Genomic DNA, 22,619 nt, shown 5'->3' with positions numbered 1-22,619 from the left:
GACTCTCCCATTGTTGGAGCCTGCAAACCCTAACAAGCCCTGTCTACCAATGGGACTGAGGCCTAGCATATGTCATTGCCATAGCAACACATCAGTTGCAAATCTCAATTCAAGAATGCCACATGGGCAAAACCTATGGTACAGTGCCACTGGCCAAAAAGAAAAGGGGAAAAAAAAAGAAGATAACCTATTAAAACAAGGAAAAAAATCACATTTTTTATAACATTTTTCCATTTTTTTCTTGTATTTTTTGTCTTCTTTTTTCCACTTTGGTCATTTTATCCTCTTTGCATCTTATTCTTTCTTTTTCATTTTGAACTTCATTATCCATAGGTGTTACATTTTCCATTCTCATTTTTTTTTGAGGGTTACATTCCAAAAACCTTAACTCTTTTTTTTTCTTTTTTCTTCTTTTCTCTTTTACTTTTTCTCTCATTCGATTGTCATTTGCAAACAAATTATTTATTCTGGATTCAAATATTTTCTTTGTGGCATTTTGTGTGTTTTTTACTTTGTTTTTTTTATCTCTTTGTCAATTCCCCCCAACTCTGGGTCTCTGTTTTATGTTGTTTTTGTTCCACTTAACACAATAGAATTTTCATTTTTTCACTGTATTTTTTCAATTTTTTTCTTTCTTTTTTTTTTTAAAATCATCTCTTATTAGTGTTATTAACAATATCACTCTCAAATGCCATTAAGGAAAAAGTAAATCAAGTATCATGGATACAAAAGACAGAGATGTAGCTCAGATAAATGAAGAAAAATCTATAAAAAAATTTAATTGCTTGAAAACCTTGAAGTTAAATGACAGAATTAAAAATCAAAGTCCTAAAAATATTCAGGGAAATACAAGAAAGCACAGAAAGGCAATTTAGAGAGCTCAAAAACAATTCAATGAACAAAAAGAATACATCACCAAGGAAATTGAAACTATGAAAATGAATCAGAGATGAAAAACTCAATACATTTACTGAAAAATATGGTAACAAGCTTAGCTAATAGAACAGGCCAGATAGAGCAGAGAATTAGTGACATAAAAGACAAGCAACTAGAGACTCTACAGAGAGAAGAGAAAGACTCATGAATTTAAAATTTTTATTTTATTTATTCATTTAGAGAGGGAGAGAGAAAGACAGAGAGAGAGAGAGAGAGAGGAGAGAGAGACGGAAGGGAGGAGCTGGAAGCATCAACTCCCATATGTGCCTTGACCAGGCAAGCCCAGGTTTCGAACCGGCGACCTCAGCATTTCCAGGTCGACGCTTTATCCACTGCGCCACCACAGGTCAGGCCTAGACTCATGAATTTTAAAAACTGAGAAAGCCCTACATGAAAAGTCTGACTCCATCAGAAAGAGCAACATAAGAATAATAGATATATCAGAAGGAGATGAGAGAGAAAATGGAATGGAGAACATATTCAAAGAAATAATAGACAAGAACTTCCCAAGCCTGTGGAAAGAATTAGAGCCTCAAATTCAAGAAGCAAACAGAACACAGAGTTATCTTAACCCAAACAAACCTACTCCAAGGCACATCATAATGAAATTATCACAAACCAATGACAAAGAAAAAATCCTTCAGGCAGCCAGGAAAAAGAAGAATACAACATATAAAAGACAGCCCATTATATCATCATCAGATTTCTCAGCAGAAACTCTACAAGTCAGAAGAGAGTGGACTCCAATATTTACAGTTCTGAAAGAGAGGAACTTCCAGCCAAGAATACTATACCCATCAAAGCTATCCTTCAAATATGAAGAAGAAATAAAAACATTCACAAATATAGAAAAGATGAAGAAATTTACCACCAGAAAACCCCCATTTCAGGAAATATTAAAGAGGGTTATCCAACCAGATAAAAGAACAAAACAAAACAAAACTACAAGTAAAAGCTCCATCAAGATCACAATAAAAACAAGATTAATCTGAGACAACAAAAACAAAAAAATGGGGGGAGAACAAAGATTATCAGTAGCAAAAAAGGATGGAGTGCAGACGTACTCATGAGATATTGTACTACAATGAATATGATATGTATCCTTTCTATTACTCTATGGTAACCACCCCTGAAAAAATCACCATGAAAACACATGGTTTAAAATAAGAAACAGAAGAAAGAAGTATGGAATACAACCAAACAAAAACAAATAATAGAAAAACAAAAGAGAAGAACCAAACAAGATACAAAGCTATCAGAAAGCAATATATAAAATAGCAAAAAGAAACTCTCAAATGTCAAAATTACACTAAATGTAAATGGACTAAGCTCATCAATAAAAAGACAAAGAGTAGCAGAATGGATTAAAAAAGAAAGTCCAACTGTATGCTGCCTTCAAGAAACATATCTAAGCTATGAGGATAAAAACAAATTCAGAGTGAAAGGTTGGAAAACAATACTCCAAGCAAATAACATCCAAAGACAAGCAGGTGCAGCCATACTCATATCTAACAATATTGACTACAAGACAGCAAATATAATCAGAGACAAAAATGGTCATTTCATAATGAAAAAGAGGACATTGAATCAAGAAGACATAACAGTTCTTATATACAGTGTGTCCATAAAGTCATGGTGCACTTTTGACCGGTCACAGGAAAGCAACAAAAGACGATAGAAATGTGAAATCTGTACCAAATAAAAGGAAAACCCTCCCAGTTTCTGTAGGATGATGTGGCAGCATGTGTGCGTGCGCAGATGATGACATAACACCGTGTATACAGCACAGCAGCCCACAGCCATGCCAGTGAGATGTGGATGGTACAGAGGAAAGTTCAGTGTGTTCTGTGGCTCGCTAAATTTGAATCTGTGACCAAAGTGCAACGTGAATATCGGGGCGTTTATAATGAAGGCCACCACATAGGAATAACATTACTCAATGGGATAAGCAGTTGAAGGAAACCAGCATTTTGGTGGAGAAACCCCATTCTGGTAGGCCATCAATCAGTGATGAGTCTGTAGAGGCTATACGGGATAGCTACCTAAGGAGTCCTAAAAAATCTGTGCATAAGCCCACATCAAACTGCACTGTATAGGTATGAAACTGGGAGAGTTTTTTATTTGGTGCAGATTTCACATTTCTATCATCTTTTGTTGCTTTCCTGTGACTGTCAAAAGTGTACCATGACTTTACGGACACACTGTATATGCACCAAACCAAAGAGCACCAAAATATATGACATTTACTAACTGACCCAAAATAAAAACTGACAAAAATACAATCATACTTGGAGACCTCAATACACTGCTGACGGCTCTAGTCGTAAATCCAAAATGAAAATCAATAAAGAAATATGGGCCTTAAATGAAACAGTAGAACAATTAGATATGATAGACATCTACAAGACATTTAATCCCAAAGCACCAGAGTATACATTTTTCTCCAGTGTACATGAAATATTCTCAAGAATTGACCAAATGTTAGGCTACAAAAAAAAATCAACAAATTCAGAAAGATTGAAATTATACCAAGCATATTCTGTGACCATAAAGCTTTGAGACTAGAATTCAACTGCAAAAAAGAAGTAAACAAACCCACAAAAATGTGGAAATTAAACAACATACTTCTAAAAAATGAGTGGGTCAAAGAAGAAATAAAAGCAGAGATCAAAAGATACATACAGACCAACGAAAATGACAAGACGACATATCAGAATCTCTGGGATGCAGCAAGAGCAGTAATAAGAGGAAAGTTCGTATCACTACAGGCCTATATGAACAAACAAGACAGAGCCCAAGTAAACAACTTAATTTCACACCTTAAGGAACTAGAAAAAGAACAAAGGCAACCCAAAACCAGCAGAAGAAAGGAAATAATAAAAATCAGAGCAGAAATAAATGAAATAGAGAACAGAAAAACTATAGAAGAAAATCAATAAAACAAAGAGCTTGTTCTTTGTAAAGATCAACAAAATTGACAAACTGTTGGCAAGATTCACTAAGGAAAAAAAAGAAAGGACTCATATAAACAAAATCCAAAATGAAAGAGGAGAAATCACCACAGATATCATAGATATACAAAGAATTACTGTAGAATACTATGAAAAACTATATCCCAACAAATTTAACAATCTAGAAGAAATGGATAAATTTCTTGAACAATAGAATCTTCCTACACTGAGTCATGAAGAAGTAGAAAGCCTAAGCCTAAACAGACCCATAAGCAGGGAGGAAATAGAAACAACTCTCAAAAACTTCCCCAAAAATAAAAGTCCAGGGTCAGATGGCTATACTAGTGAATTCTATCAAACATTCAAAGAAGACTTGGTTTCTATTGTACTCAGAGTCTTCCAAAAAGTGGAGGAAGAAGCAATACTTCCAAACACATTTTATGAGGCCAACATAACCCTCATACCAAAACGTGGCAAGGACAACACAAAGAAAGAAAACTACAGATCAATATCTCTAATGAATACAGATGCTAAAATACTAAACAAAATACTAGAAAATCGAATACAACAATATATTAAAAAAATAACTCATCCTGATCAAGTGGGATTTATCCCAGAATCAGAAGGATGGCTCAACATACATAAAACACCATATCAACAGTTAACGTAATACACCGTATCAACAAAACAAAGAACAAAGACCATATGATCCTATCAATAAATGCAGAAAAGGCATTAAATAAAATACAACACCATTTTATGTTTAAAACACTCAACAAAATGGGTATAGAAGGAAAATATCTCAACATAATAAAGGCCATTTATGACAAACCATCAGCTAACATCATATTAAATGGCATAAAACTGAGGACTTGTCCTCTAAAATCCAGAACAAAACAAGGTTGTCCACTCTCTCCACTTTTATTCAACGTAGTGCTGGAAGTTCTAATCAGAGCAATCAGACAAGAGAAAGAAATAAAAGGCATTCATATTGGGAAAGAAGAAATAAAGGTTTCACTTTTTGCAGATGATATGATCCTATGCATCGAAAACCCCAAAGACTCCACAGAAAGACTATTAGAAACAATAAACAAAATTAATATACAGAAGTTTATTGCCTTCCTATATGCCAAGAATAAAACATCAGAAAATGAACTAAAAAAAATAATCCCCTTCATGGTTGCAACAGAAAATAAAATACCTAGGAATAATCATAACAAAGAATGTAAAGAAACTATATAATAAAAACTACAAAGCATTGTTAAGGGAAATCAGAAACGATATAATGAAATGAAAAAATATTCCTTGTTCTTGGATTGTAAGAATAAATATAGTCAAAATGACCATATTACCCAAAGTGATATACAGATTTAATGCAATTCCCATTAAAATTCCAATGTTGTTTTTTAAAGAAATGAAACAAAAAATTATCAGGTTTATATGGAACTATAAAAAACCCCAAATAGCCAAAGCAATCCTAAGGAAAAAGAATGAAGCTGGGAGCATTACAATACCTGACTTCAAACTATATTATAGAGCCACGACAATCAAAACAGCATGGTATTGGCAGAAAAATAGACACTCAGACCAATGGAACAGAATAGAAAGTCTAGAAATAAAACCACATATATATGGTCAAATAATTTTCGATAACGGGGCCAACAACACACAATGGAGAAAAGAAAGCCTCTTTAACAAATGGTGCTGGGAAAACTGGAAAGCCACATGCAAAAGAATGAAACTTGACTACAGTTTCTCCCCTTGTACTAAAATTAATTCAAAATGGATCAAAGACCTAAATATAAGACCTGAGACAATAAAATACATAGAAGAAAACATAGCTACTAAACTCATGGACCTTGGCCAGAAAGAGCACTTTATGAATTTGACTCCAAAGACAAGGGAAGTAAAGGCAAAGATAAATGAATGGGACTATATCAGACTAAAAAGCTTTTCCACAGCAAGAGAAACTGACAACAAAACAAACAGACAGCCAACTAAATGGGAGATGATATTTTCAAACAACAGCGCAGATAAGGGCCTAATATCCAAAATATACAAAGAACTCATAAAACTCAACAACAAGCAAACAATCCAATAAAAAATGGGAGGAGGGCCCTGGCTGGTTGGCTCAGCGGTAGAGCGTCAGCCTGGCGTGCGGGGGACCCGGGTTCGATTCCCGGCCAGGACACATAGGAGAAGTGCCCGTTTGCTTCTCCACACCCACCCCCTCCTTCCTCTCTGTCTCTCTCTTCCCCTCCCGCAGCCAAGGCTCCATTGGAGCAAAGATGGCCCGGGCGCTGGGGATGGCTCCTTGGCCTCTGCCCCAGGCGCTAGAGTGGCTCTGGTCATGGCAGAGCGATGCCCTGGAGGGGCAGAGCATCGCCCCCTGGGGGGCGGAGTGTCGCCCCTGGTGGGCGTGCCAGGTGGATCCCGGTCGGGTGCATGCAGGAGTCTGTCTGACTGTCTCTCCCTGTTTCCAGCTTCAGAAAAAAAAAATGGGAGGAGGACATGAACAGACACTTCTCCCAAGAAGAAATACAAATGGCCAACAGAAAAATGAAAAGATACTCATCTTCACTAGCTATTAGAGAAATGCAAATCAAAACTACAGTGAGGTACCACCTCACACCTGTTAGAATAGCTATTATCAACAAGACAGGTACCAACAAGTGTTGGAGAGGCTGTGGAGAAAAAGGAACCCTCATTCACTGTTGGTGGGAATGTAAAGTAGTACAACCATTATGGAAGAAAGTATGGTGGTTCCTCAAAAAATTAAGAATAGAACTACCATATTACCCAGCAATCCCTCTACTGGGTATATACCCCTAAAACTCAAAAACATTGGTATGTAAAGATACATGCAGCCTCATGTTCATCGCAGCATTGTTCACAGTGGCCAAGGCATGGAAACAACCAAAAAGCCCTTCAATAGATGATTGGATAAAGAAGACGTGGTACATATATACTATGGAATACTACTTAGCCATAAGAAAATATGACATAGAATCATTTACAACATGGATGGACCTTGATAACATTATACTGAGTGAAATAAGTAAAGCAGAAAAAACTAAGAACTGTATGATTCCATACATAGGTGGGACAAAAAATGAGACTTATGGACATGGACAAGAGTGTGGTGTGGTTACCAGGCGGAGGGGAAGGGAGGAAAGGAAGGGGGTGGGGGGGAGGGGAGGGGCACAAAGAAAACCAAATAGAAGGTGACGGAAGACAATTTGACTTTGGGTGAGGGGTATGCAACATAATCAAATGCAAAATGACCTGGAGATGTTTTCTCTGAATCTATGTACCTTAATTAATCAATATCACCCTGTTAAAATTAACTGTCTAAATTTAAAAAAAGAAAACTTTTCTACATACTTGATCCAATTTCCTATGCAAGGTAGGCATTACCTGGTAAGAAGCTAAAACGTCTGTATAGGTTTAAGTTAAACAAAGGAAACCCAAGTATTGGGAGTTAGAGGATTATTCTCTTCTATGGTAGCTGGGCTTGGAGGGTCCTTGGCCTGTCATCTGTGTTCCATTGACAGATGCAAGGCAGGACCTTCAAGGATGAGGAAAAACTAGACAGAAAGCAGACTAATCACTTGTCATTCGTTTCTCCAACTTCTATTTGAAATCCTCTTATATAGAGAGGTTGGCTCTTAATCTGATCTTGTTCCTAGGGACCTAGGCTGTCCAATTTATCACTTTGATACCCACCAAAGCTATATGAAAGCCTTACCACCATCCTCATGTCTCCTATCATACTTCATTCATTGAACAAACATTTCTTGAGCATCTGCCTTGAATCGGTCACTAGAATGGCATGGTGAACGTGGAAATAGGACATGGTTTCTTCTGTGCTCCGGGGGCTCACAGTTTAGAGAAGAACACAGACCCACAAAAAATGACTAACATACAGTCTCCTAAAAGTTTGGGAACCACTGCTCCAGAGAATGGCTTCTGCACTAACTGAAGTAAACGGGAGTTAAATTATAGAAAGTCTTCCAACCTTCCTCCTCTTCAAACTGACATGCTCCACCAGTACACCCAGCAACCTAAGTACTCTTTCTACAAAGCAAAATCGGCATGTTAATCCTCTGCGCTTCCTCTAGCTCCAGCTGTGAAATCATGCCTTCGAAGGCCCACCTATCCAAAACTGCTCCCACTATTCCCTCCGGACTCCCTGTGCTATTGCACCCTGGTGTGCTGCACTGCCGTGTCTCTCTGTTCCTGCCGCTTTCTGGGCCTTGAATGACCTTTCTTGTCAAAATTCAGCTCAAGGACCCCATCCTCTGTGATGCTTTCCTAGCCCCACTCTGCACAGAGTTCAGGGACCGAACCACTTCCCTTTACCAGTCTGTGAGGCCACTGAGGCAGGGACCATGAGCTTTCCATTGAAGTGAGCTTAATTAATGCCACAGTGTCTGCGTCATTCTCCAGGACCCCGGATAAAGATGAGGTCCTGAAGGAACTGGGAGAAGGCCTCCTGGAATGACAGTCTCCTCCCAGATGGTAAAAACCTTCTTACACTTACAGGCAGGAGAGGACCCGTTCTGGAGACAGAGGCTTACCTTGTGTTCTAGAAGCTCCTTTGGGCATGTGAGTTGGACCTGTTCAGAGCTCTCTTTTCCACAGCACTGAAACTAGAGAGTCAGAAAAGAGCTTTTAGGACACGGGAGGGAGGAGCAGCAGCAGCCAGTTTGGGCAGCACTGAGGATCGGGTGTCGCGGTGGCAAAGCCAAGTCACCACAACCCAAACCGCCATTTCTGGAAAGTGAGCAGAGAGTCACAAAATTGTGTAGGCAAAACAAGAAAATGACTTCCCTAAAGTTATCTGAGTTTTACGATGGGAAGTGACTCAAGGCAACCCAAACAAGGCAAGAAGTTAATTTCAGTGTCTGAGTAAACTGCTGGTTTTTAGACAGGAGTTCAGCCTTCGGATTTTTTCTTTCAATCTGTGAGTAATTTAACCAGCTGAACAGCTAAAGTTTTATGAGCTTCGGGAAGAGCTCATTAACAGGGGATAGTCAAGGATGAAGCAGAGAAGTGGCCAAAGTAAACGCCAGGAACAAAAAGACCAGGGATTGAAGACTGGCCAGCAAACAGGTGTCCTGCCTTAGGGCTAGCCCTTCAAAGACAAACAAACTCATGTGCAGCTTGATGTCCTCAGTGCAGCAGAGGCTGAACACGATGAATGGTTGGCACCTTCCAGGACATTCCCGAGAGAGATGGGAACTGGGCTACCTGAAACACTTGGCCGAGAGGCTCATAGTTACTTCTCTGTATTACAGAGGTTAAGAAATCACACGACTCTGGAAGCCTTCTTTGATTTACTGCATATAGCTCTAAGCTGTGCACAAATGGCCGCCTTTCCAGAAGGAAAGGAACTGGCTGTCTCAGGCACCCCTTTATTTTACAAACGAGGGTCACAAAGCTGTCCCAAGGCAGAGATGCAGAGAAGAATGGGCTTTTCTGACTTGAAGGTCATAGTTCTCTCTGTTACACCACAGTGCCACCCTTGGAGAGAAGTGGATACGTGTTTGGGCAGCTTTCTCTGGGTTCTTGATTGTGCTCTTTTGTCTCTTTGGGGCTTGTGTCCTGACTTCCTCCTGTGAACTCTGTGCTAGGCTCTTCCTCTTCTGGGTTCAATGCACAATGTGAACCATGGCTCCCATGAGGGTGGACATAGGTGCTGCTGCTTGGCCTCGCTGAACTTATCTCAGTTACTTATTTATTGATTTTTGAAATTTCTCTCCCAAAAAGTTTTATTTCTTTCTTAGTGTTTTAAAAATTAGCCTTATACAATTGTAGAACCCACTATTTTAAAGCCAAGTAAAATTTATAACAACTTTGGAAAACAGAAAAAATAAAATTTTATAATATTATATTTGTCAGTCTTTGTGAATTAAAGCTGCTTCCTTATTATATTATGGCAAATGGTTAATAAATATGTAAATAATATATACTATGATATGAATTCCTGAACTTCTCTTTTTTGTTGGAAAATAGCATGAAGAAACATTCAGTAAGAAACTCTAGATATAGTAAAATTCTTATATATACACATATATACATTATAACATATAATTTATAGAACATATGCAATCTCACGTGCATCTTATTTTTTATACAGGTGATCAGAGAGAACATGGCTGGCACATCATCATTACAGGATGTGATTTTAAGGAAAAAGGGAAGTTACTTACTGTTGTGTGGAAGGTAATGAGAGTCCCATTTCCCCTTTCCCTGTCTTTAAGATAATCATTATAAGCCTCTTCATACATTGTCTGAACATGTCGTATAGCCTGTAAAATACCAGCAAAACCAAGGGAACAATGAGCAAGAAGTTTCAAATGTTCTTCTTTCATCAAGGAAAACCCTGTCTTCCTAACTCTTTGAAAAATATGGGCCCCCATATGTTTATCTGAATTTTAAGATAATTCTGCATATATGGAACAGATTATAGGTACTGGACTTTCTCAGATACTTTTGAAAATGGAAGGCTTGACTAACCAAGAACAATTTTCATAATGCTGACCAGGCAGTGGTGCAGTGGATAGAATGTCAGCTTGGGACACTGAGGACCCAGGTTCAAAACCCCGAGGTTGTCAGCTTGAAAGTGAGCTCACCAACTCGAGTGTGGGGTCATCAGCTTGAGCATGGGATCATAGACATGACCCCATGGTTGAAAGGTCACTGGCTTGAGCAAGAGGTCACTGGTTCAGCTGGAGTCCCCCAGTTGAGGGGGGCAATCAATGAGAAAGCAATCAATGAACAACTAAGGTGCCCCAACTATGAGTTGATGCTTCTCTTTTCTCTCCCTTCTTGAGTGTCTGTCCCTGCCTGTTCCTCTATCTCTCCTTCTCGCTAAAAAAAAAAAAAAAGAATAATTTTCATAGACTAGAAAAATTTCTTAGAGTGGAGGTTTTTGAACCTAAATGGACATGAGCATCAACTGGACCCAGGTTACTGGGTGACCCAGGTGATTGAGAGGCATGGCCGGGGATGAGACTTATGTTTCTTGGCACCCCATGCTTAAAAGTACTCAAGTCTTTTTATGACGTGGTTTCAAAGGTATGACATGGTTTCAAAGGTGTTCATGACCAAGGAAAACTGTTTCAGCATTCAAATACCACATAGAATGTGGAGAATGATTTTTCTAGTATAAAGGTATGGGACCTCAAATCCATAGAAATCTTAAAAAAGAAAATCAATTCCTCTAACCTACACATATAACTAGCTACCTTAGAAAAATTCCAAACAAGGTGATATTTGCCTATTTACATGTTTACCATTTTTTAAAATCTAAAATAAGTTTATGAACACAATACTGACAGCATGTGAATTTATGTAAAACACAGTCAACTCAAAATTCCATTCTTCCTCCTCACTTCTTTCCCATGTTGTGTTTTAACATCTTGAAAGGCCACTTCCTTTGTGGGTTCTCCTGATGACCTATTCTGGATACCTACAGTTTGAGCACAATAAATAAATAAAGTGGCTTCACCAGACACAGAGGTTAGGCTTTAGTCTCTGAGAGTGACACAGCCCCTGTCCAGGCCAAGTCTAGGGACAAATGATGGTCACAAGGGATGAGAATGCACATTCTTCCCCAACCCTCTTTCTCATGTCTGCAGTCTGACCCCTATTGCATTTCAAATGGGATAATCTTATACTAGAGATTCTTTAAAAAAAAAAATAATAATGGAGCTTTTCATAAATCTAATGAAAGCTATGAACTATCTCCCCAGAAAAATGTGTGCATGTAATGTGCACACACACTGATAGGCTCAGTTCCATACAATGATTCTAGGTTAAAAAAATCTGCATAAACAATATTTGCAGAGCTGATTTGGTTTAGTAATATCACCATGGGTATCAATATCCTCATATCCTTTGCCATAACAATAATGAACACTTTAACCATCATAAAAAGAAATCACAACTAATTTTTACTTACCACTCCCTTGCCTATGAAAGCAAACACTCCAGTGGTTACTTCAGCCGCAAATATCACCAGTAGGCAGGTGAAAAACTGTGAAGAGAACATACTAACTTTATTAATTCAGTACCTTTTCAATTTATTTAGCCTCTTTGATTCTAGTCCCATTTGGAAACATTAGGCAAGGTTATTATTACTTTGAATTGATCTAGCAGGAAGCATTTGCCTCTTCGTTCCCTTGGAGTTTGTTCATTCACTTGTTAATTAACTGAGCAATAGTTTATTGAGTATTTACTCTGTGCCAGGTACTGTCCTTGGTGCTGCCTATGCATGGTGAATAAGGTAAGATCCTCATGCCTCTGCTCCCGTGGACTTCACATTAGACAGGAGAAGATATGAAAAATGATTAAAGCAGTAAGACAGTTGAGCAAGATAATTTCAAATAGTGACATAGAAATCCCACCACCTAGAACAGTGCCTGGCACCTGTGTTCGAATTACACCGATGAACAAAAGAGGCCCCATGAAAATATAAAATAAGAGCAGGAGGGGGAGAGTGACTAGTGGGGCCTGGCTTTGGGCATGGTGTGACCCGAGACTGTGCAGCCTGGCAGCTTCCCTGAGGAGGTGGCAGTAGAGGTGAAGGTGTCCTAGATGGGTTTCGGTTCTGGTTTCTTGGGTCTGTTCTGATCTAACTAAACTCCATGATAAACAAGACAGAGATGCTCAGCAGCAAGAGAAAGAGAGAGGGAATGGAGGGCAAGGAAACCAGACATTTTACAAAACAAACACTGAAGACTGCAGAGAGCAAGGATGGGCTGCCCAACAAACCACTGTTTCTGACTCCTCCTGGGGACATACAAAAACTTCCTCTCTTCCTGCCCTCTTCTCCCTTCTCCTGGTTTCTCTTAGGTCACACTGCCATTGGATGTATAGCAGTTAGCAGAAATTATTCCTTTTTTTTTTTTTAAATAGAGGCTGCTTGTTAAAATAAGCTGCAAGAGGGATGTTTAGAGAAGTATTGCTCCCAACCAGCGTTGCTTTTCTTCTAGATAATGACACTTCCCTGGCTTTAGGAACCTTTTAGATGCCTCACTCACTGTGAAATAGTATTTTTTTCCCCAAGAACAATCATAATTGCCCCTTTCAATTATTAGACACTTTTCTTCCCCAAACATCTTTACACAAATGACCTCATTCACCCCACTGCCCGACTTACCATGTGAGGCAGGGACAAAGATAATATTGTTCTTATGCAAGAGATGGAGCAGTCCAGACTCCGGGAGAGGGGCGCGTGCCAAGGTCTTGGTGGGTCAGGGAAAGAGCTGGCGCTGGAGGCCAGATGCCAGACTCCCTTCAGACAACTCCCTTCTCCGCTCCCCCCTTTGCGCCCCACTTACAGATCCAAGCACACACTGCGACTCCCGCATGGCTCCACAGCACCCAAAGAAACCCACGGCCATCATCAGGGCCCCTGCTCCGACCAGCACGTAGAGCCCTACGGGAAGAGGGCAGGGGGTGGGGGGGTTTGCTGAGCACCTGGCCTGCTCTTTTCTAGCGCATGCTCCCTGCACAGCCTTGACACCAGGACTCCAGCCGCCCGCAGGGCAGGACACCAGGCTATTAATTTTATAATTGGTGGTATTTGTGGAAGGCTTGCTGAACCTTTACTCCCCAAATTGAGTCAGAGCAAGGATCCTGAGAGGTAAGGCTTCTATTATCCCCAGTGCACAAAGAAAGCGGAAGATGAGGGGCTCCAGTCCCGGTCACATACCCAGCAAGCGCTGGAAACTGGGTTTGCACTATCCCTACGGTCCCCGCTCTTAATCATACCAAGACTCCGTGTGTGTCAGGAACTTCACCTTTCGGAGGCCCATCACCCGTGGGAAGTGGGCATGACTACCATTGGTGTGAAATCGATGACACTGAGTCAGAGTGTCAGGAGCCAGTGTGGGAGCCAGGACAAAACCTGCACCTCCCTAGGAGCCCCTTGGATTACGGTTCCCTCTCTGGCACCCTGGATGAATGGCTGTCTCCATCCTGAAAGGCCATGAGGGGAGCTGACAGCTAATATGTGACAAATAAGGCCGTTATTAACATAACACCAGCTGCATTTATTACAGGCTTATTTCCTGCAGGCACTGTTGGGAGCCCCGAGCACAGGTTTATTCATTTAATCTTTGAGAAGCAGGTACCTTTATGATCTCTCTTTCTTAGAGGAACTGGGCTCCAAAAGGTTAAGCAATGTGCCCAAGATCATAGAACTGGGATAAAAATATCTGCCTGCCTTTGTAACCAGCTCATCACCATTTTCCTATCCTGCCTCTCCAGCAGTAACTGCAGCCTTATTTCAGGTGGGAATTTCACTTACTGCCCAACTCAGGCCTCAGGAATGGTTCTCACAGAGGAAGAAAAGGGCAGAAATGTTCTTGCTCAGAGAGAAGTAAAGCCAAGTCTTCTACTTCCTTCTCTGATCCTGAGATAAGTCAGAACACAATACAAGGCCCGGCACTTGACTTGCTTGTAGAAAAACGCCTATCATTTCTATTTTATTTTTTGGCATTTTGTTCATATGAGTCATGTGGAAACCACTCCCATTCACAGAAAGGGTGGGGAGCTGGGTGTCACCTCTGTAGGAAACCCTGAGCCCGGCCTGCAGGGTGCCTCTGGGGAGCCCCTCTGGGTGCTGACACAGGTTTGTGGGCAGATGCGATCTGTTCTCTGACATCGAAGGGCTGCTCTTCTTCCTACTCGACCCAGACTGTTCTCAGGCCCTTTCCTGGGCTGGGGAAGCCCTGGGTTCTGCTGTCCTAAGGCAGGTGTGTATTTACTTCCTGCTCTGCTGGGCTGCACTTCCTCCCTTCTCCTTCCTTCTAAAAGCAATTTCATGGGGATTGGATCTGGTCATGAGAGCAATAATTCCACATTTAAATACTATTGCTATTGGCACCACTGCCTAAACACCTCATGTTTTTTAAGAATTTAGTTTTCAAAGCTCTTTTATTTCTATCATCTCATTGGCCCCACAAAACAACCCCATAGGTACAGAAAGTGTTACATTTCTCTTTTACTAATGGAGGTCAGGACACAGAGGCCTGAAGCCCAATTCCCACCCCACAAAAACCACACCACCACCTTCTCAGTCAGTTCCCTCTCAGAATGCCTCATGGGTGGACCACCTCACTGTACTGATTTCCTGCCCAGAACGTCCACTGCCTCCCCGCTGCTATAAGACACAGCCCGCAGGTTCTTCTTAGGGCCACAGACTAGGGGCCGGCCTCCCTGCATCCTTCTCCATTCTGCATTCCAGCCACATGGGACTTTACCGGGGTCTCACCTGATCTGCTCTTCTCCATTTGGTGCCTTTGCAGGTTCTCATATATGTCTTTCTCTGTAGATGGTGAATCCACAAACAACCTTATCCATCCTACCTAGAATATGCCTGGCACATGGAACATGGCAGGGTCCTCAGTGTTGCTGGGTGTGAGGATTAAGAGAGAGCTAATCAGAGCTGAAGTTCTGGACTGGCTGTCTGCTGTTACTCATCTTGGCTTATAGATCATGCTGGAAAAACATCCCAGCAGATGTCTAAGAAGCTACCAAAGGGCTGGGTTCTCCCATGGTCAAGTAGATGAAGACATGGCTGCCCACCCTGAGAAAGGGCTCCAGAGAGTCTGGAATATAGAAAAGAGGGGTGTATCTGGGGAGGCCAGGGTGTAGTGGACACAGGTGCCGGGGCTTGGGGAGGACAGAGCTGCTCCTCACTGGGAACAGCTCACTCAATCCCTTGGGCAGCAGTCATTGCCTTCTGAAATAACGAGCTCCCCAAGAAAATGTGCTAATTTGTACTATATTCCATTCTTAGGCTATCGGAATCCCAGCGCTCACAGCAATACACCTGGAAATTGCCCTAGCAACTCCAATCCCCAAGGCCTTTCCTTAGCAAACCTCTGTATTTTTGGGCTACATGACTCAGCCAACACCAAATGAGTCTTGCTTATTGGCACTGAAGGGAAAATCAGAAAAACCTCAACAAGTGGCAAAATCCCTTGGGCCTCCTGAATCCAGTTCCAGATCTAGTTATAATACTCGGCATACCACCGTGGCTTCCAAGGATATTAATTCTTTTATCTGAGCCTCCAAAATAGCTGTTGAATGAACACATTAATTGAGTGTCACATTTTAATTCCAAGAGGGTTTCTATAGAGCTCTCCCCCTCCCACAGCAGCCTGTGTGACAAGTGTCTTACCTAGTTTCCAATTCCCCATGCTTTCTGAGTCCTATTTCCCTTGATTTGAAAAAAGAGCAACCATTGGAAATTGCATTTTTATCACCGCTGGGCTTTGAGATGCCAGTGGTCCCCAGGTGATGCGGCACAAAAAATTCACTGACAATTCCATCACTTGTTTCTTAGGTTTCAGATTCTCCCATTTTAAGTTAAAAGAATCTTTTCAGTTAACACAGAAAAGAGACACAGCAACCTCCTCAGAGCCTTGTCTACATCCACTCATTTTAAAATGGCTCCCCTTTTAAGTGACTGGATACTGGAGTGGCATGGCCATCAATTTCAGTGGCTTTGTGGCAGCAGATGGTTTTACATACCTGGCTAATGACTATTTTTCATTTAAAAATATTTTTCTATGCCTGTACAACTCTCTCTTCTTCCCACCCAGCATGCCTGGGATGCACATAATTATATGTGTGTTTAAAATATTGGATGGAACTTGGTTTATGGGAAAGGTAAGGTCTTGGGTTCTCTCTGACTAATAACCACAGTGATCAGTCACTTGAGTACTGTTCTGAGAGCTTCACGTTTCATTCCTGGCATCATTCAACTGCCACTTCCTAGTGCCCTGGCCAGCTCTGTGCAGCCCCTGGACAGTGTAGTTGACAGGAACCTGCCTCCTGATAAGACAAGTGGTGGTATCAGCCATACTTTTGTTCTGACTACCTGGCATATAACCCCTCCTTTATCCGTGAAGTCCTGTTCTCTAATGGCCCCCAGGCTCTCCTTGGCCTGCCCTCATTACTCTAACAACCACAGCAAATATTTATTCAGGGTTCTTTGCTCAGCAAGTACTGTGCTTACGCACATTTATGCATTAAATCATCTACTTATATCACCCTGTGAGTACATAGAAGTGTTCATATTTCATAGCTGAGGAATCTGAGACGGAGAAGTGAACTCATTTCCCTCAGATGGCACAGTTAGTGAAGGGCAAAACTGGAACTGAGCTGGAGGTCCACCTCTAACTCCTACGCTGCATTTTCAATTGGAACTCAGAAGAATGGTGACTCTCTTAGCTGGAAATCTGTTAGTTTTGCCATTTGTAAATGGCAGGAGAGTTCTTTTCTTCTTTCTTGAGAAAAGTGCTTGATGCGGGGATCTGCCCTTGATAATTTTTGGGTTTTCCTGCAAAAGGACAGAGCTGGGAGCAAGAAGTTCAAGTCTGCCAACTGTGGCTTTAGGCAGACCCTCTCATTTTTCAGTTTTGTTATCTGCAATATGGCCATAATGATCCAATCTAACTTGTAAAAACACTTTGCAGAAATTGTCTCAACCATATAAGTTATAGCCTCTCTGTTCTGCAGCTTTCACGACTCTCAGGTACAACTGAAAACCCAGAGGTAAGAAAAATATTACCAGAGTGAGTCAGTGTTTAAAAAGGCAAGCCAGCCACTCAGCGTTCAGCGCTGAAATGCCTTCCTTATGCATAACGTCCAGCCACAACCCAGCCAGCCTCCGCACTCTAAACTTGACAGGGAGAGGTGGCTAAGTCAGCGGTGATCACGGACAGCCAAGTGGCTGCTGTTTGTGTGGGCAACCCCCACCCCGTGGAGAAACCTGCTAATGTCCTCTGCTCAGACATGACTTCATGCGTTCCAGCACAGTCTCTCCAGCCTTCCAAGGGCTGAGGGGGTTGCTCTCCAGAGCAGTCCTGGAATGAAGACCCCTGGGAAGCCTGTCCCTCCAAGAAGCAGCCCCAGATCTGGGTTGTAGCAGAAAGCCAGGCGGGAAGGTGGGTGGAATTTGGGAGAAACTGGGGGTTCCTCTTGAATCCACTGAAATACAAAAGTGGAGAGGGTCTAGGAAACATCGGGTCACCCTAGCTTTTCCTGTTGCCAACTCCACTTCTGCCAGGTTCTCCTTTCTCCACGTTATCCTGGACACAGGCACCCTGGGTGGGTGTCCCCAGGGGACGCCCAGGTCCCTAAGAGGCAGCAGGTGGCAGTCAGTCTAACTACCTTGCTCCCTGTCTTCATTCCCAACTCCCTTCCTGGCTAGATCCTCTCACCCTGTCCCCTGGTGGTGAAGTCGTGTCCAGATTTATCCCAAGAAAGGGCCTTCTCTTTATCCCCAAGGTGGGAGAACCAAGGATCCCAGAGAAGAAAGCATCCCCCCACAAGACAGAAAGATTTTTCCTACAGTGTGTGGCAGGAACCAGACCATGTGCCTTCCCTAGGACAGGACTCTGGGCTTTAAGGCCCTATTTCTTTAAGTCAGTTGACTGTGCAGCACCTGTCCACAAACACTCTTTAACAAAGGGGTGATAAGAGTTTAATGGGTTGATTGTTCTGGAAACTATTTTGAAAAGAAAATACACAGATCAGTGAATGGTACCCTGTGAGGTTTTCCAAAAGCCCAGCTGCTTCATTTTAAAAGTCCTACAACCTCACACTGTTTGTTCTGCAAGTGCATGAATGGTATCCTAACGTATTTTTCTTCTCATTGTATTGCTAGAGAGCGGGTATCTTTCCTATTTGGAAAATTATTTATCAAGTAAAGAAATAATAATTGCTATGAACATGTATATTGCTCAATTTATTTATAAAAAGTATTTGAAGTGGAGAAGAGGTCCCGGATTTCATGGGAACAGCACGGGCCTGGTTATCAGAAGACCTGGGCTATGGGCTGAGTGCACCATGAAGAGCTGGATCCCACGCTGACTGCCAGCCCCCTGTTGCTTCCCTGCCTGGTCCTTAATTTCCTTACTGTGCTTAGTGCTAAGATTCTATGATGCCCTGGCTGCATGGCTGAGTTGGTTAAAGCATTGTCCTGCTGCACTAAGGTTGCAGGTTCAATTCCCAGTCAGGACACATACAAGAAAGAATCAATTGATAAATGAACAAATCAATATTTCTGTCTCTCCCTTTCTTTGTCTCTCTCTAAAATCAATCAATAAAAATGTTTTAAGTTTTATATATATTAGGTTCTATGATAACCCGCTTTCCTGAACTTTGAGCACTGATCACAGATATTTCCACCACCAGCCAATCAGGAGCTGACTGGCAGAGGGAAGTGTGGCTGACAAGAAGGGAACTGAGGGTGGGCAAACCCAACATCCTGCCCCTGGCCACCACGAACAACAATGGGCCTCAGGCCCTGCCTGTGGACTGCTGTTTCCCTACCCAGAATCCATCTCCTCGTCTTCTCTATTGGAGAAATGAACCTCCTTCACGCTCAGTCCTGAGGTCTGAGAGGGCCCAGTGGCCTCAAAGCCTGGGCTTCAGCCAACCAACCCATCCTGACCAGGGGGTCACAACGACTGGCTCAGGACCCAAGATTGCCAACGAGAGGAAGGCTCAGGACTCTGGTTGAACTTCTGTGGCCATAGTCGCCCAGGAGATGGCTCCTGGAGCTGAGGGCAGACATTTTACTGCAAGTAGAGGAAACCTGCCTGGAGTGGAGCCCAGGAAAGCGGAGCTTCAGGCTGGATTCAATTACATTACTTGCGTCCCTGAGACCAGTGTTAATCCTGGGCTTTTCAGTTATGTAAATCAAGAAATTTCTGTTTTGCTCAACATGGTTTGAGTCAAGTTTCTGTGATTTGCAATAAAAAATGTCCTAAAGATATGTGCATAAATATAGGATGTTTGGTCCTGGCCGGTTGGCTCAGTGGTATAGCATTAGCCTGGTGTATGGATGTTCTGGGTTTGATTCCCAATACAGGGCACACAGAAATGACAGTCTGCTTTTTCACCTCTCCTCCTCCTCCTTTTCTCTCTCTTTCTCTCTTTCCCTCTTACAACCATGGCTGGATTGGGTCAAGTGCATTGGCCCCGGGCACTGAAGATGGCTCTGTGGAGCCTCAGCCTCAGGTGCTAAAAATAGCTCAGTTGCTAGCATGGCCCCAGATGGGCAAAGCATCAGTCCCAGAGAAGGGAGGCCAGGTGGATCCCGGTCAGAGCGCATGCGGGAGTCTGTCTCTTTACCTCCCCTCCTCTCACTTGGAAAAAAAAAGAAGAAAAAGATATGACATTTCTTGCATCTCAAGCAATTCATATTGCTTGCGGATGGAAAATAGGATCAGAATGTTTGTATAGAGCTAGTTGACCCTCCTACTCAACACAGGCCTCTCCTGAATGGACACACACCCCATTCCGATGTTGCAACATTAGTGGTATATTAAATACTGTTGTAGAGGTGAGTTCATGTTCATCTGTGGAAATCAGCTCAGCTTCTTGGATTTATCAATTCCCCAGAAAGGTTTTCTTATATCGGACCCAAAGCTGTACCTGTGGTGTTGCTAGCAGCACTTTGTTTCTGGAGCAGACAGGTTGTCCCCAGGCTGACTTAGGGACTTCACCCCACTTCATATACCTACCCTCCCTCTGACTAGGTAGGGTCTCTTATTTCTGTCCTCTGGGTTCCTGTCTAAAAATCATTACATTAATTCTGGCTTAGTTTCTATTACTGACATCATTTGTTCTTTGAATTTCTTCTGTCCCTGAATTTAATGATGTTTGATAATATTTTTAATAATGTTTAATAATGTTTCTTCTGTTCCTACTGAAATCATCATGTCCTTATGTGTAACTGTATCAATAATCTAAATTGTTCATTTTTTCTCCTTTTTTATTGAACTTATTGGGGTGACATTGATTAATGAAATAATCTAGGTCTCAGGTATACAATTCTATAATATATCATGTGTCTATGGTATTGAGTGTTTAACACCCCAAATCAAGTCTCCTTCCATCACCACTGATCCCATGCATACCCTCTTATACCCAGTCTAGCTTGTTCTTTTCTGTCCTGTGACTCCCCTCTCATCCCATTGCTGCCAGAATAATCTTTTAAAAATTGCAGTGATATCAAAATATAAATTAGTCTTCTACACCTTACCAAATTAACTAACCCAAAGATTTAATGCTTGTCTTACTTCCTTCCCCAACATCTGTAATATTACCTCCCACCATAGCCCAACTGTTTATACTCCTCTAATAGTCCTCTGCCTGGCCTGGGCTTGCTCATCAGTGCGCCACAGGCATGCCTCATGTCATCTTGCCCTATGACCTCTGCAGTCTTCATTCTTCATCCTGTCCAGTGATTACAGTCTGTCTGGTCTTTCAAACCTAACTTAACTCCTTGCTTACCAGTTTAGAATGCCCCTGAGGCATGGGCTGCAAATATCACTTAGTTAGAATATAGTCGAACAGAAGTTTCTATCATAATTTTTTTTAATGTATTTTTCTGAAGCGAGAAGTGGTGAGGCAGAGAGACAGGCTCCCGCATGTGCCTGACTGGGATCCACTCGGCATGCACACTAGGGGGCGCTTCTCTGTCCATCTGGGTCATTGCTCCATTGCAACCAAAGCCATTCTAGCACCTGAGGCAGAGGCCATGAAGCCATCCTCAGCGTCTGGGCCAACTTTGTTCCAGTGAAGCCTTGGCTGCAGAGGGGAAGAGAGAGACAGAGAGAAATGAGAGGGGGAAGGGTGGAGAAGCAGATGGACACTTCTCCTGTGTGCCCTGACTGGGAATCAAACCTGGGATTTCCACACACCGGGCCGACATTCTACTGCTGAGCCAGCCGCCCAGGGCCTCTATCATAATTTAAATGGTCACATCTATGAGCCTTTTGAAATAGATGGCAAGTTTCATGGGGCAAGTCCAGTGTTCTCAAATGTTTTTGTGTGGCTGCAGAGCACAGGATTCTGAATGCTGGCTGATGTACCCATGGGTAGGTTCTATTTTTATTCCCAAATAGAAGAGCCTACAAACAAAGAATAGAGGCACTCCTGCTTGAATGCATAACCATATTTTCCAAATATTTTATAAAATCCCCAAATTAAAAAAAAACAAAACTATGGAAAGCTTTTTTAGATAGCCAGAGACTCACTATCATTGAAAGGGAGACAGTCCCTTTTATGTTTTTCACATAATCCAGGTCTTCCTAGCCTTTTAAAATGGATTTTCTCTACTATGGCTGAAAATTTCCAGTTCAAGCTCAGAAATCACATTACAGAGATTTAAGTCTTTCAGCCTCAAAAGGGGTGGTGTGGCTAGTGTTAGGCAGTTAGTTATGCAAACAACCTGAAGGACAATCTCTGACTGTAACTGAACTGGTCAATGTTTCCCATGTTTTGGTTCTAACTGAGGGGGGCTCCTCCCTGCTACCTGAGGGCACAAATGCAGCTTTTGATGGAAAGTCTGAGGGCCACACCTGAGGACTGTGAGGTAAATAGGGTTTCGGTGTGAACCCAGTAGCATGTGCAGAGCAGACAGGCTGAATGCCAACATACCTGAATTTTAGGAGCAAAGGATTTCCACTGTTTTGTTGGGACTGACCTCGTGTTAGGCCATCAAGTAACTCAACTTATAGTGGGGAGAGAAAATGAAGTTCATCCTAATCAGCCACTGTAAATGGTTGGGAGGAACTAGGTTAGGAATACTCCCCTATAAGTGTATCCTGAACAATCAGCCAGACAGGCCAGGAAAGGGTGGTAGCTGCCTACCATTTATCTGCTAATTCAGAGTCAGGAATCAGGCTCCCCCTA

The 22,619-nt window shown here is 42.1% G+C and overlaps 1 protein-coding gene across 2 annotated transcripts in view; it reads right to left on the bottom strand.

Moving 5' to 3' along the window:
- The window catches only part of TSPAN2 (tetraspanin 2), a 49,131-nt gene that overhangs the window by 5,621 nt on the left and 20,891 nt on the right, over positions 1-22,619 (bottom strand). For both annotated transcript variants that reach the window (XM_066268218.1, XM_066268219.1), the window contains exons 3-6: positions 13,238-13,335; positions 11,857-11,931; positions 10,103-10,201; positions 8,468-8,539 (exon numbers count right to left, since the gene is read on the bottom strand). In XM_066268218.1, the coding sequence (XP_066124315.1) occupies positions 8,468-8,539; positions 10,103-10,201; positions 11,857-11,931; positions 13,238-13,335 (344 nt within the window). The remainder of the gene's footprint in view (positions 1-8,467; positions 8,540-10,102; positions 10,202-11,856; positions 11,932-13,237; positions 13,336-22,619) is intronic.

Source organism: Saccopteryx bilineata, chromosome 3 (genome assembly GCF_036850765.1).
Source record: "Saccopteryx bilineata isolate mSacBil1 chromosome 3, mSacBil1_pri_phased_curated, whole genome shotgun sequence".
Taxonomy (NCBI): Eukaryota; Metazoa; Chordata; class Mammalia; order Chiroptera; family Emballonuridae; genus Saccopteryx; species Saccopteryx bilineata.
This window is presented reverse-complemented; position numbering and strand designations above follow the sequence as displayed.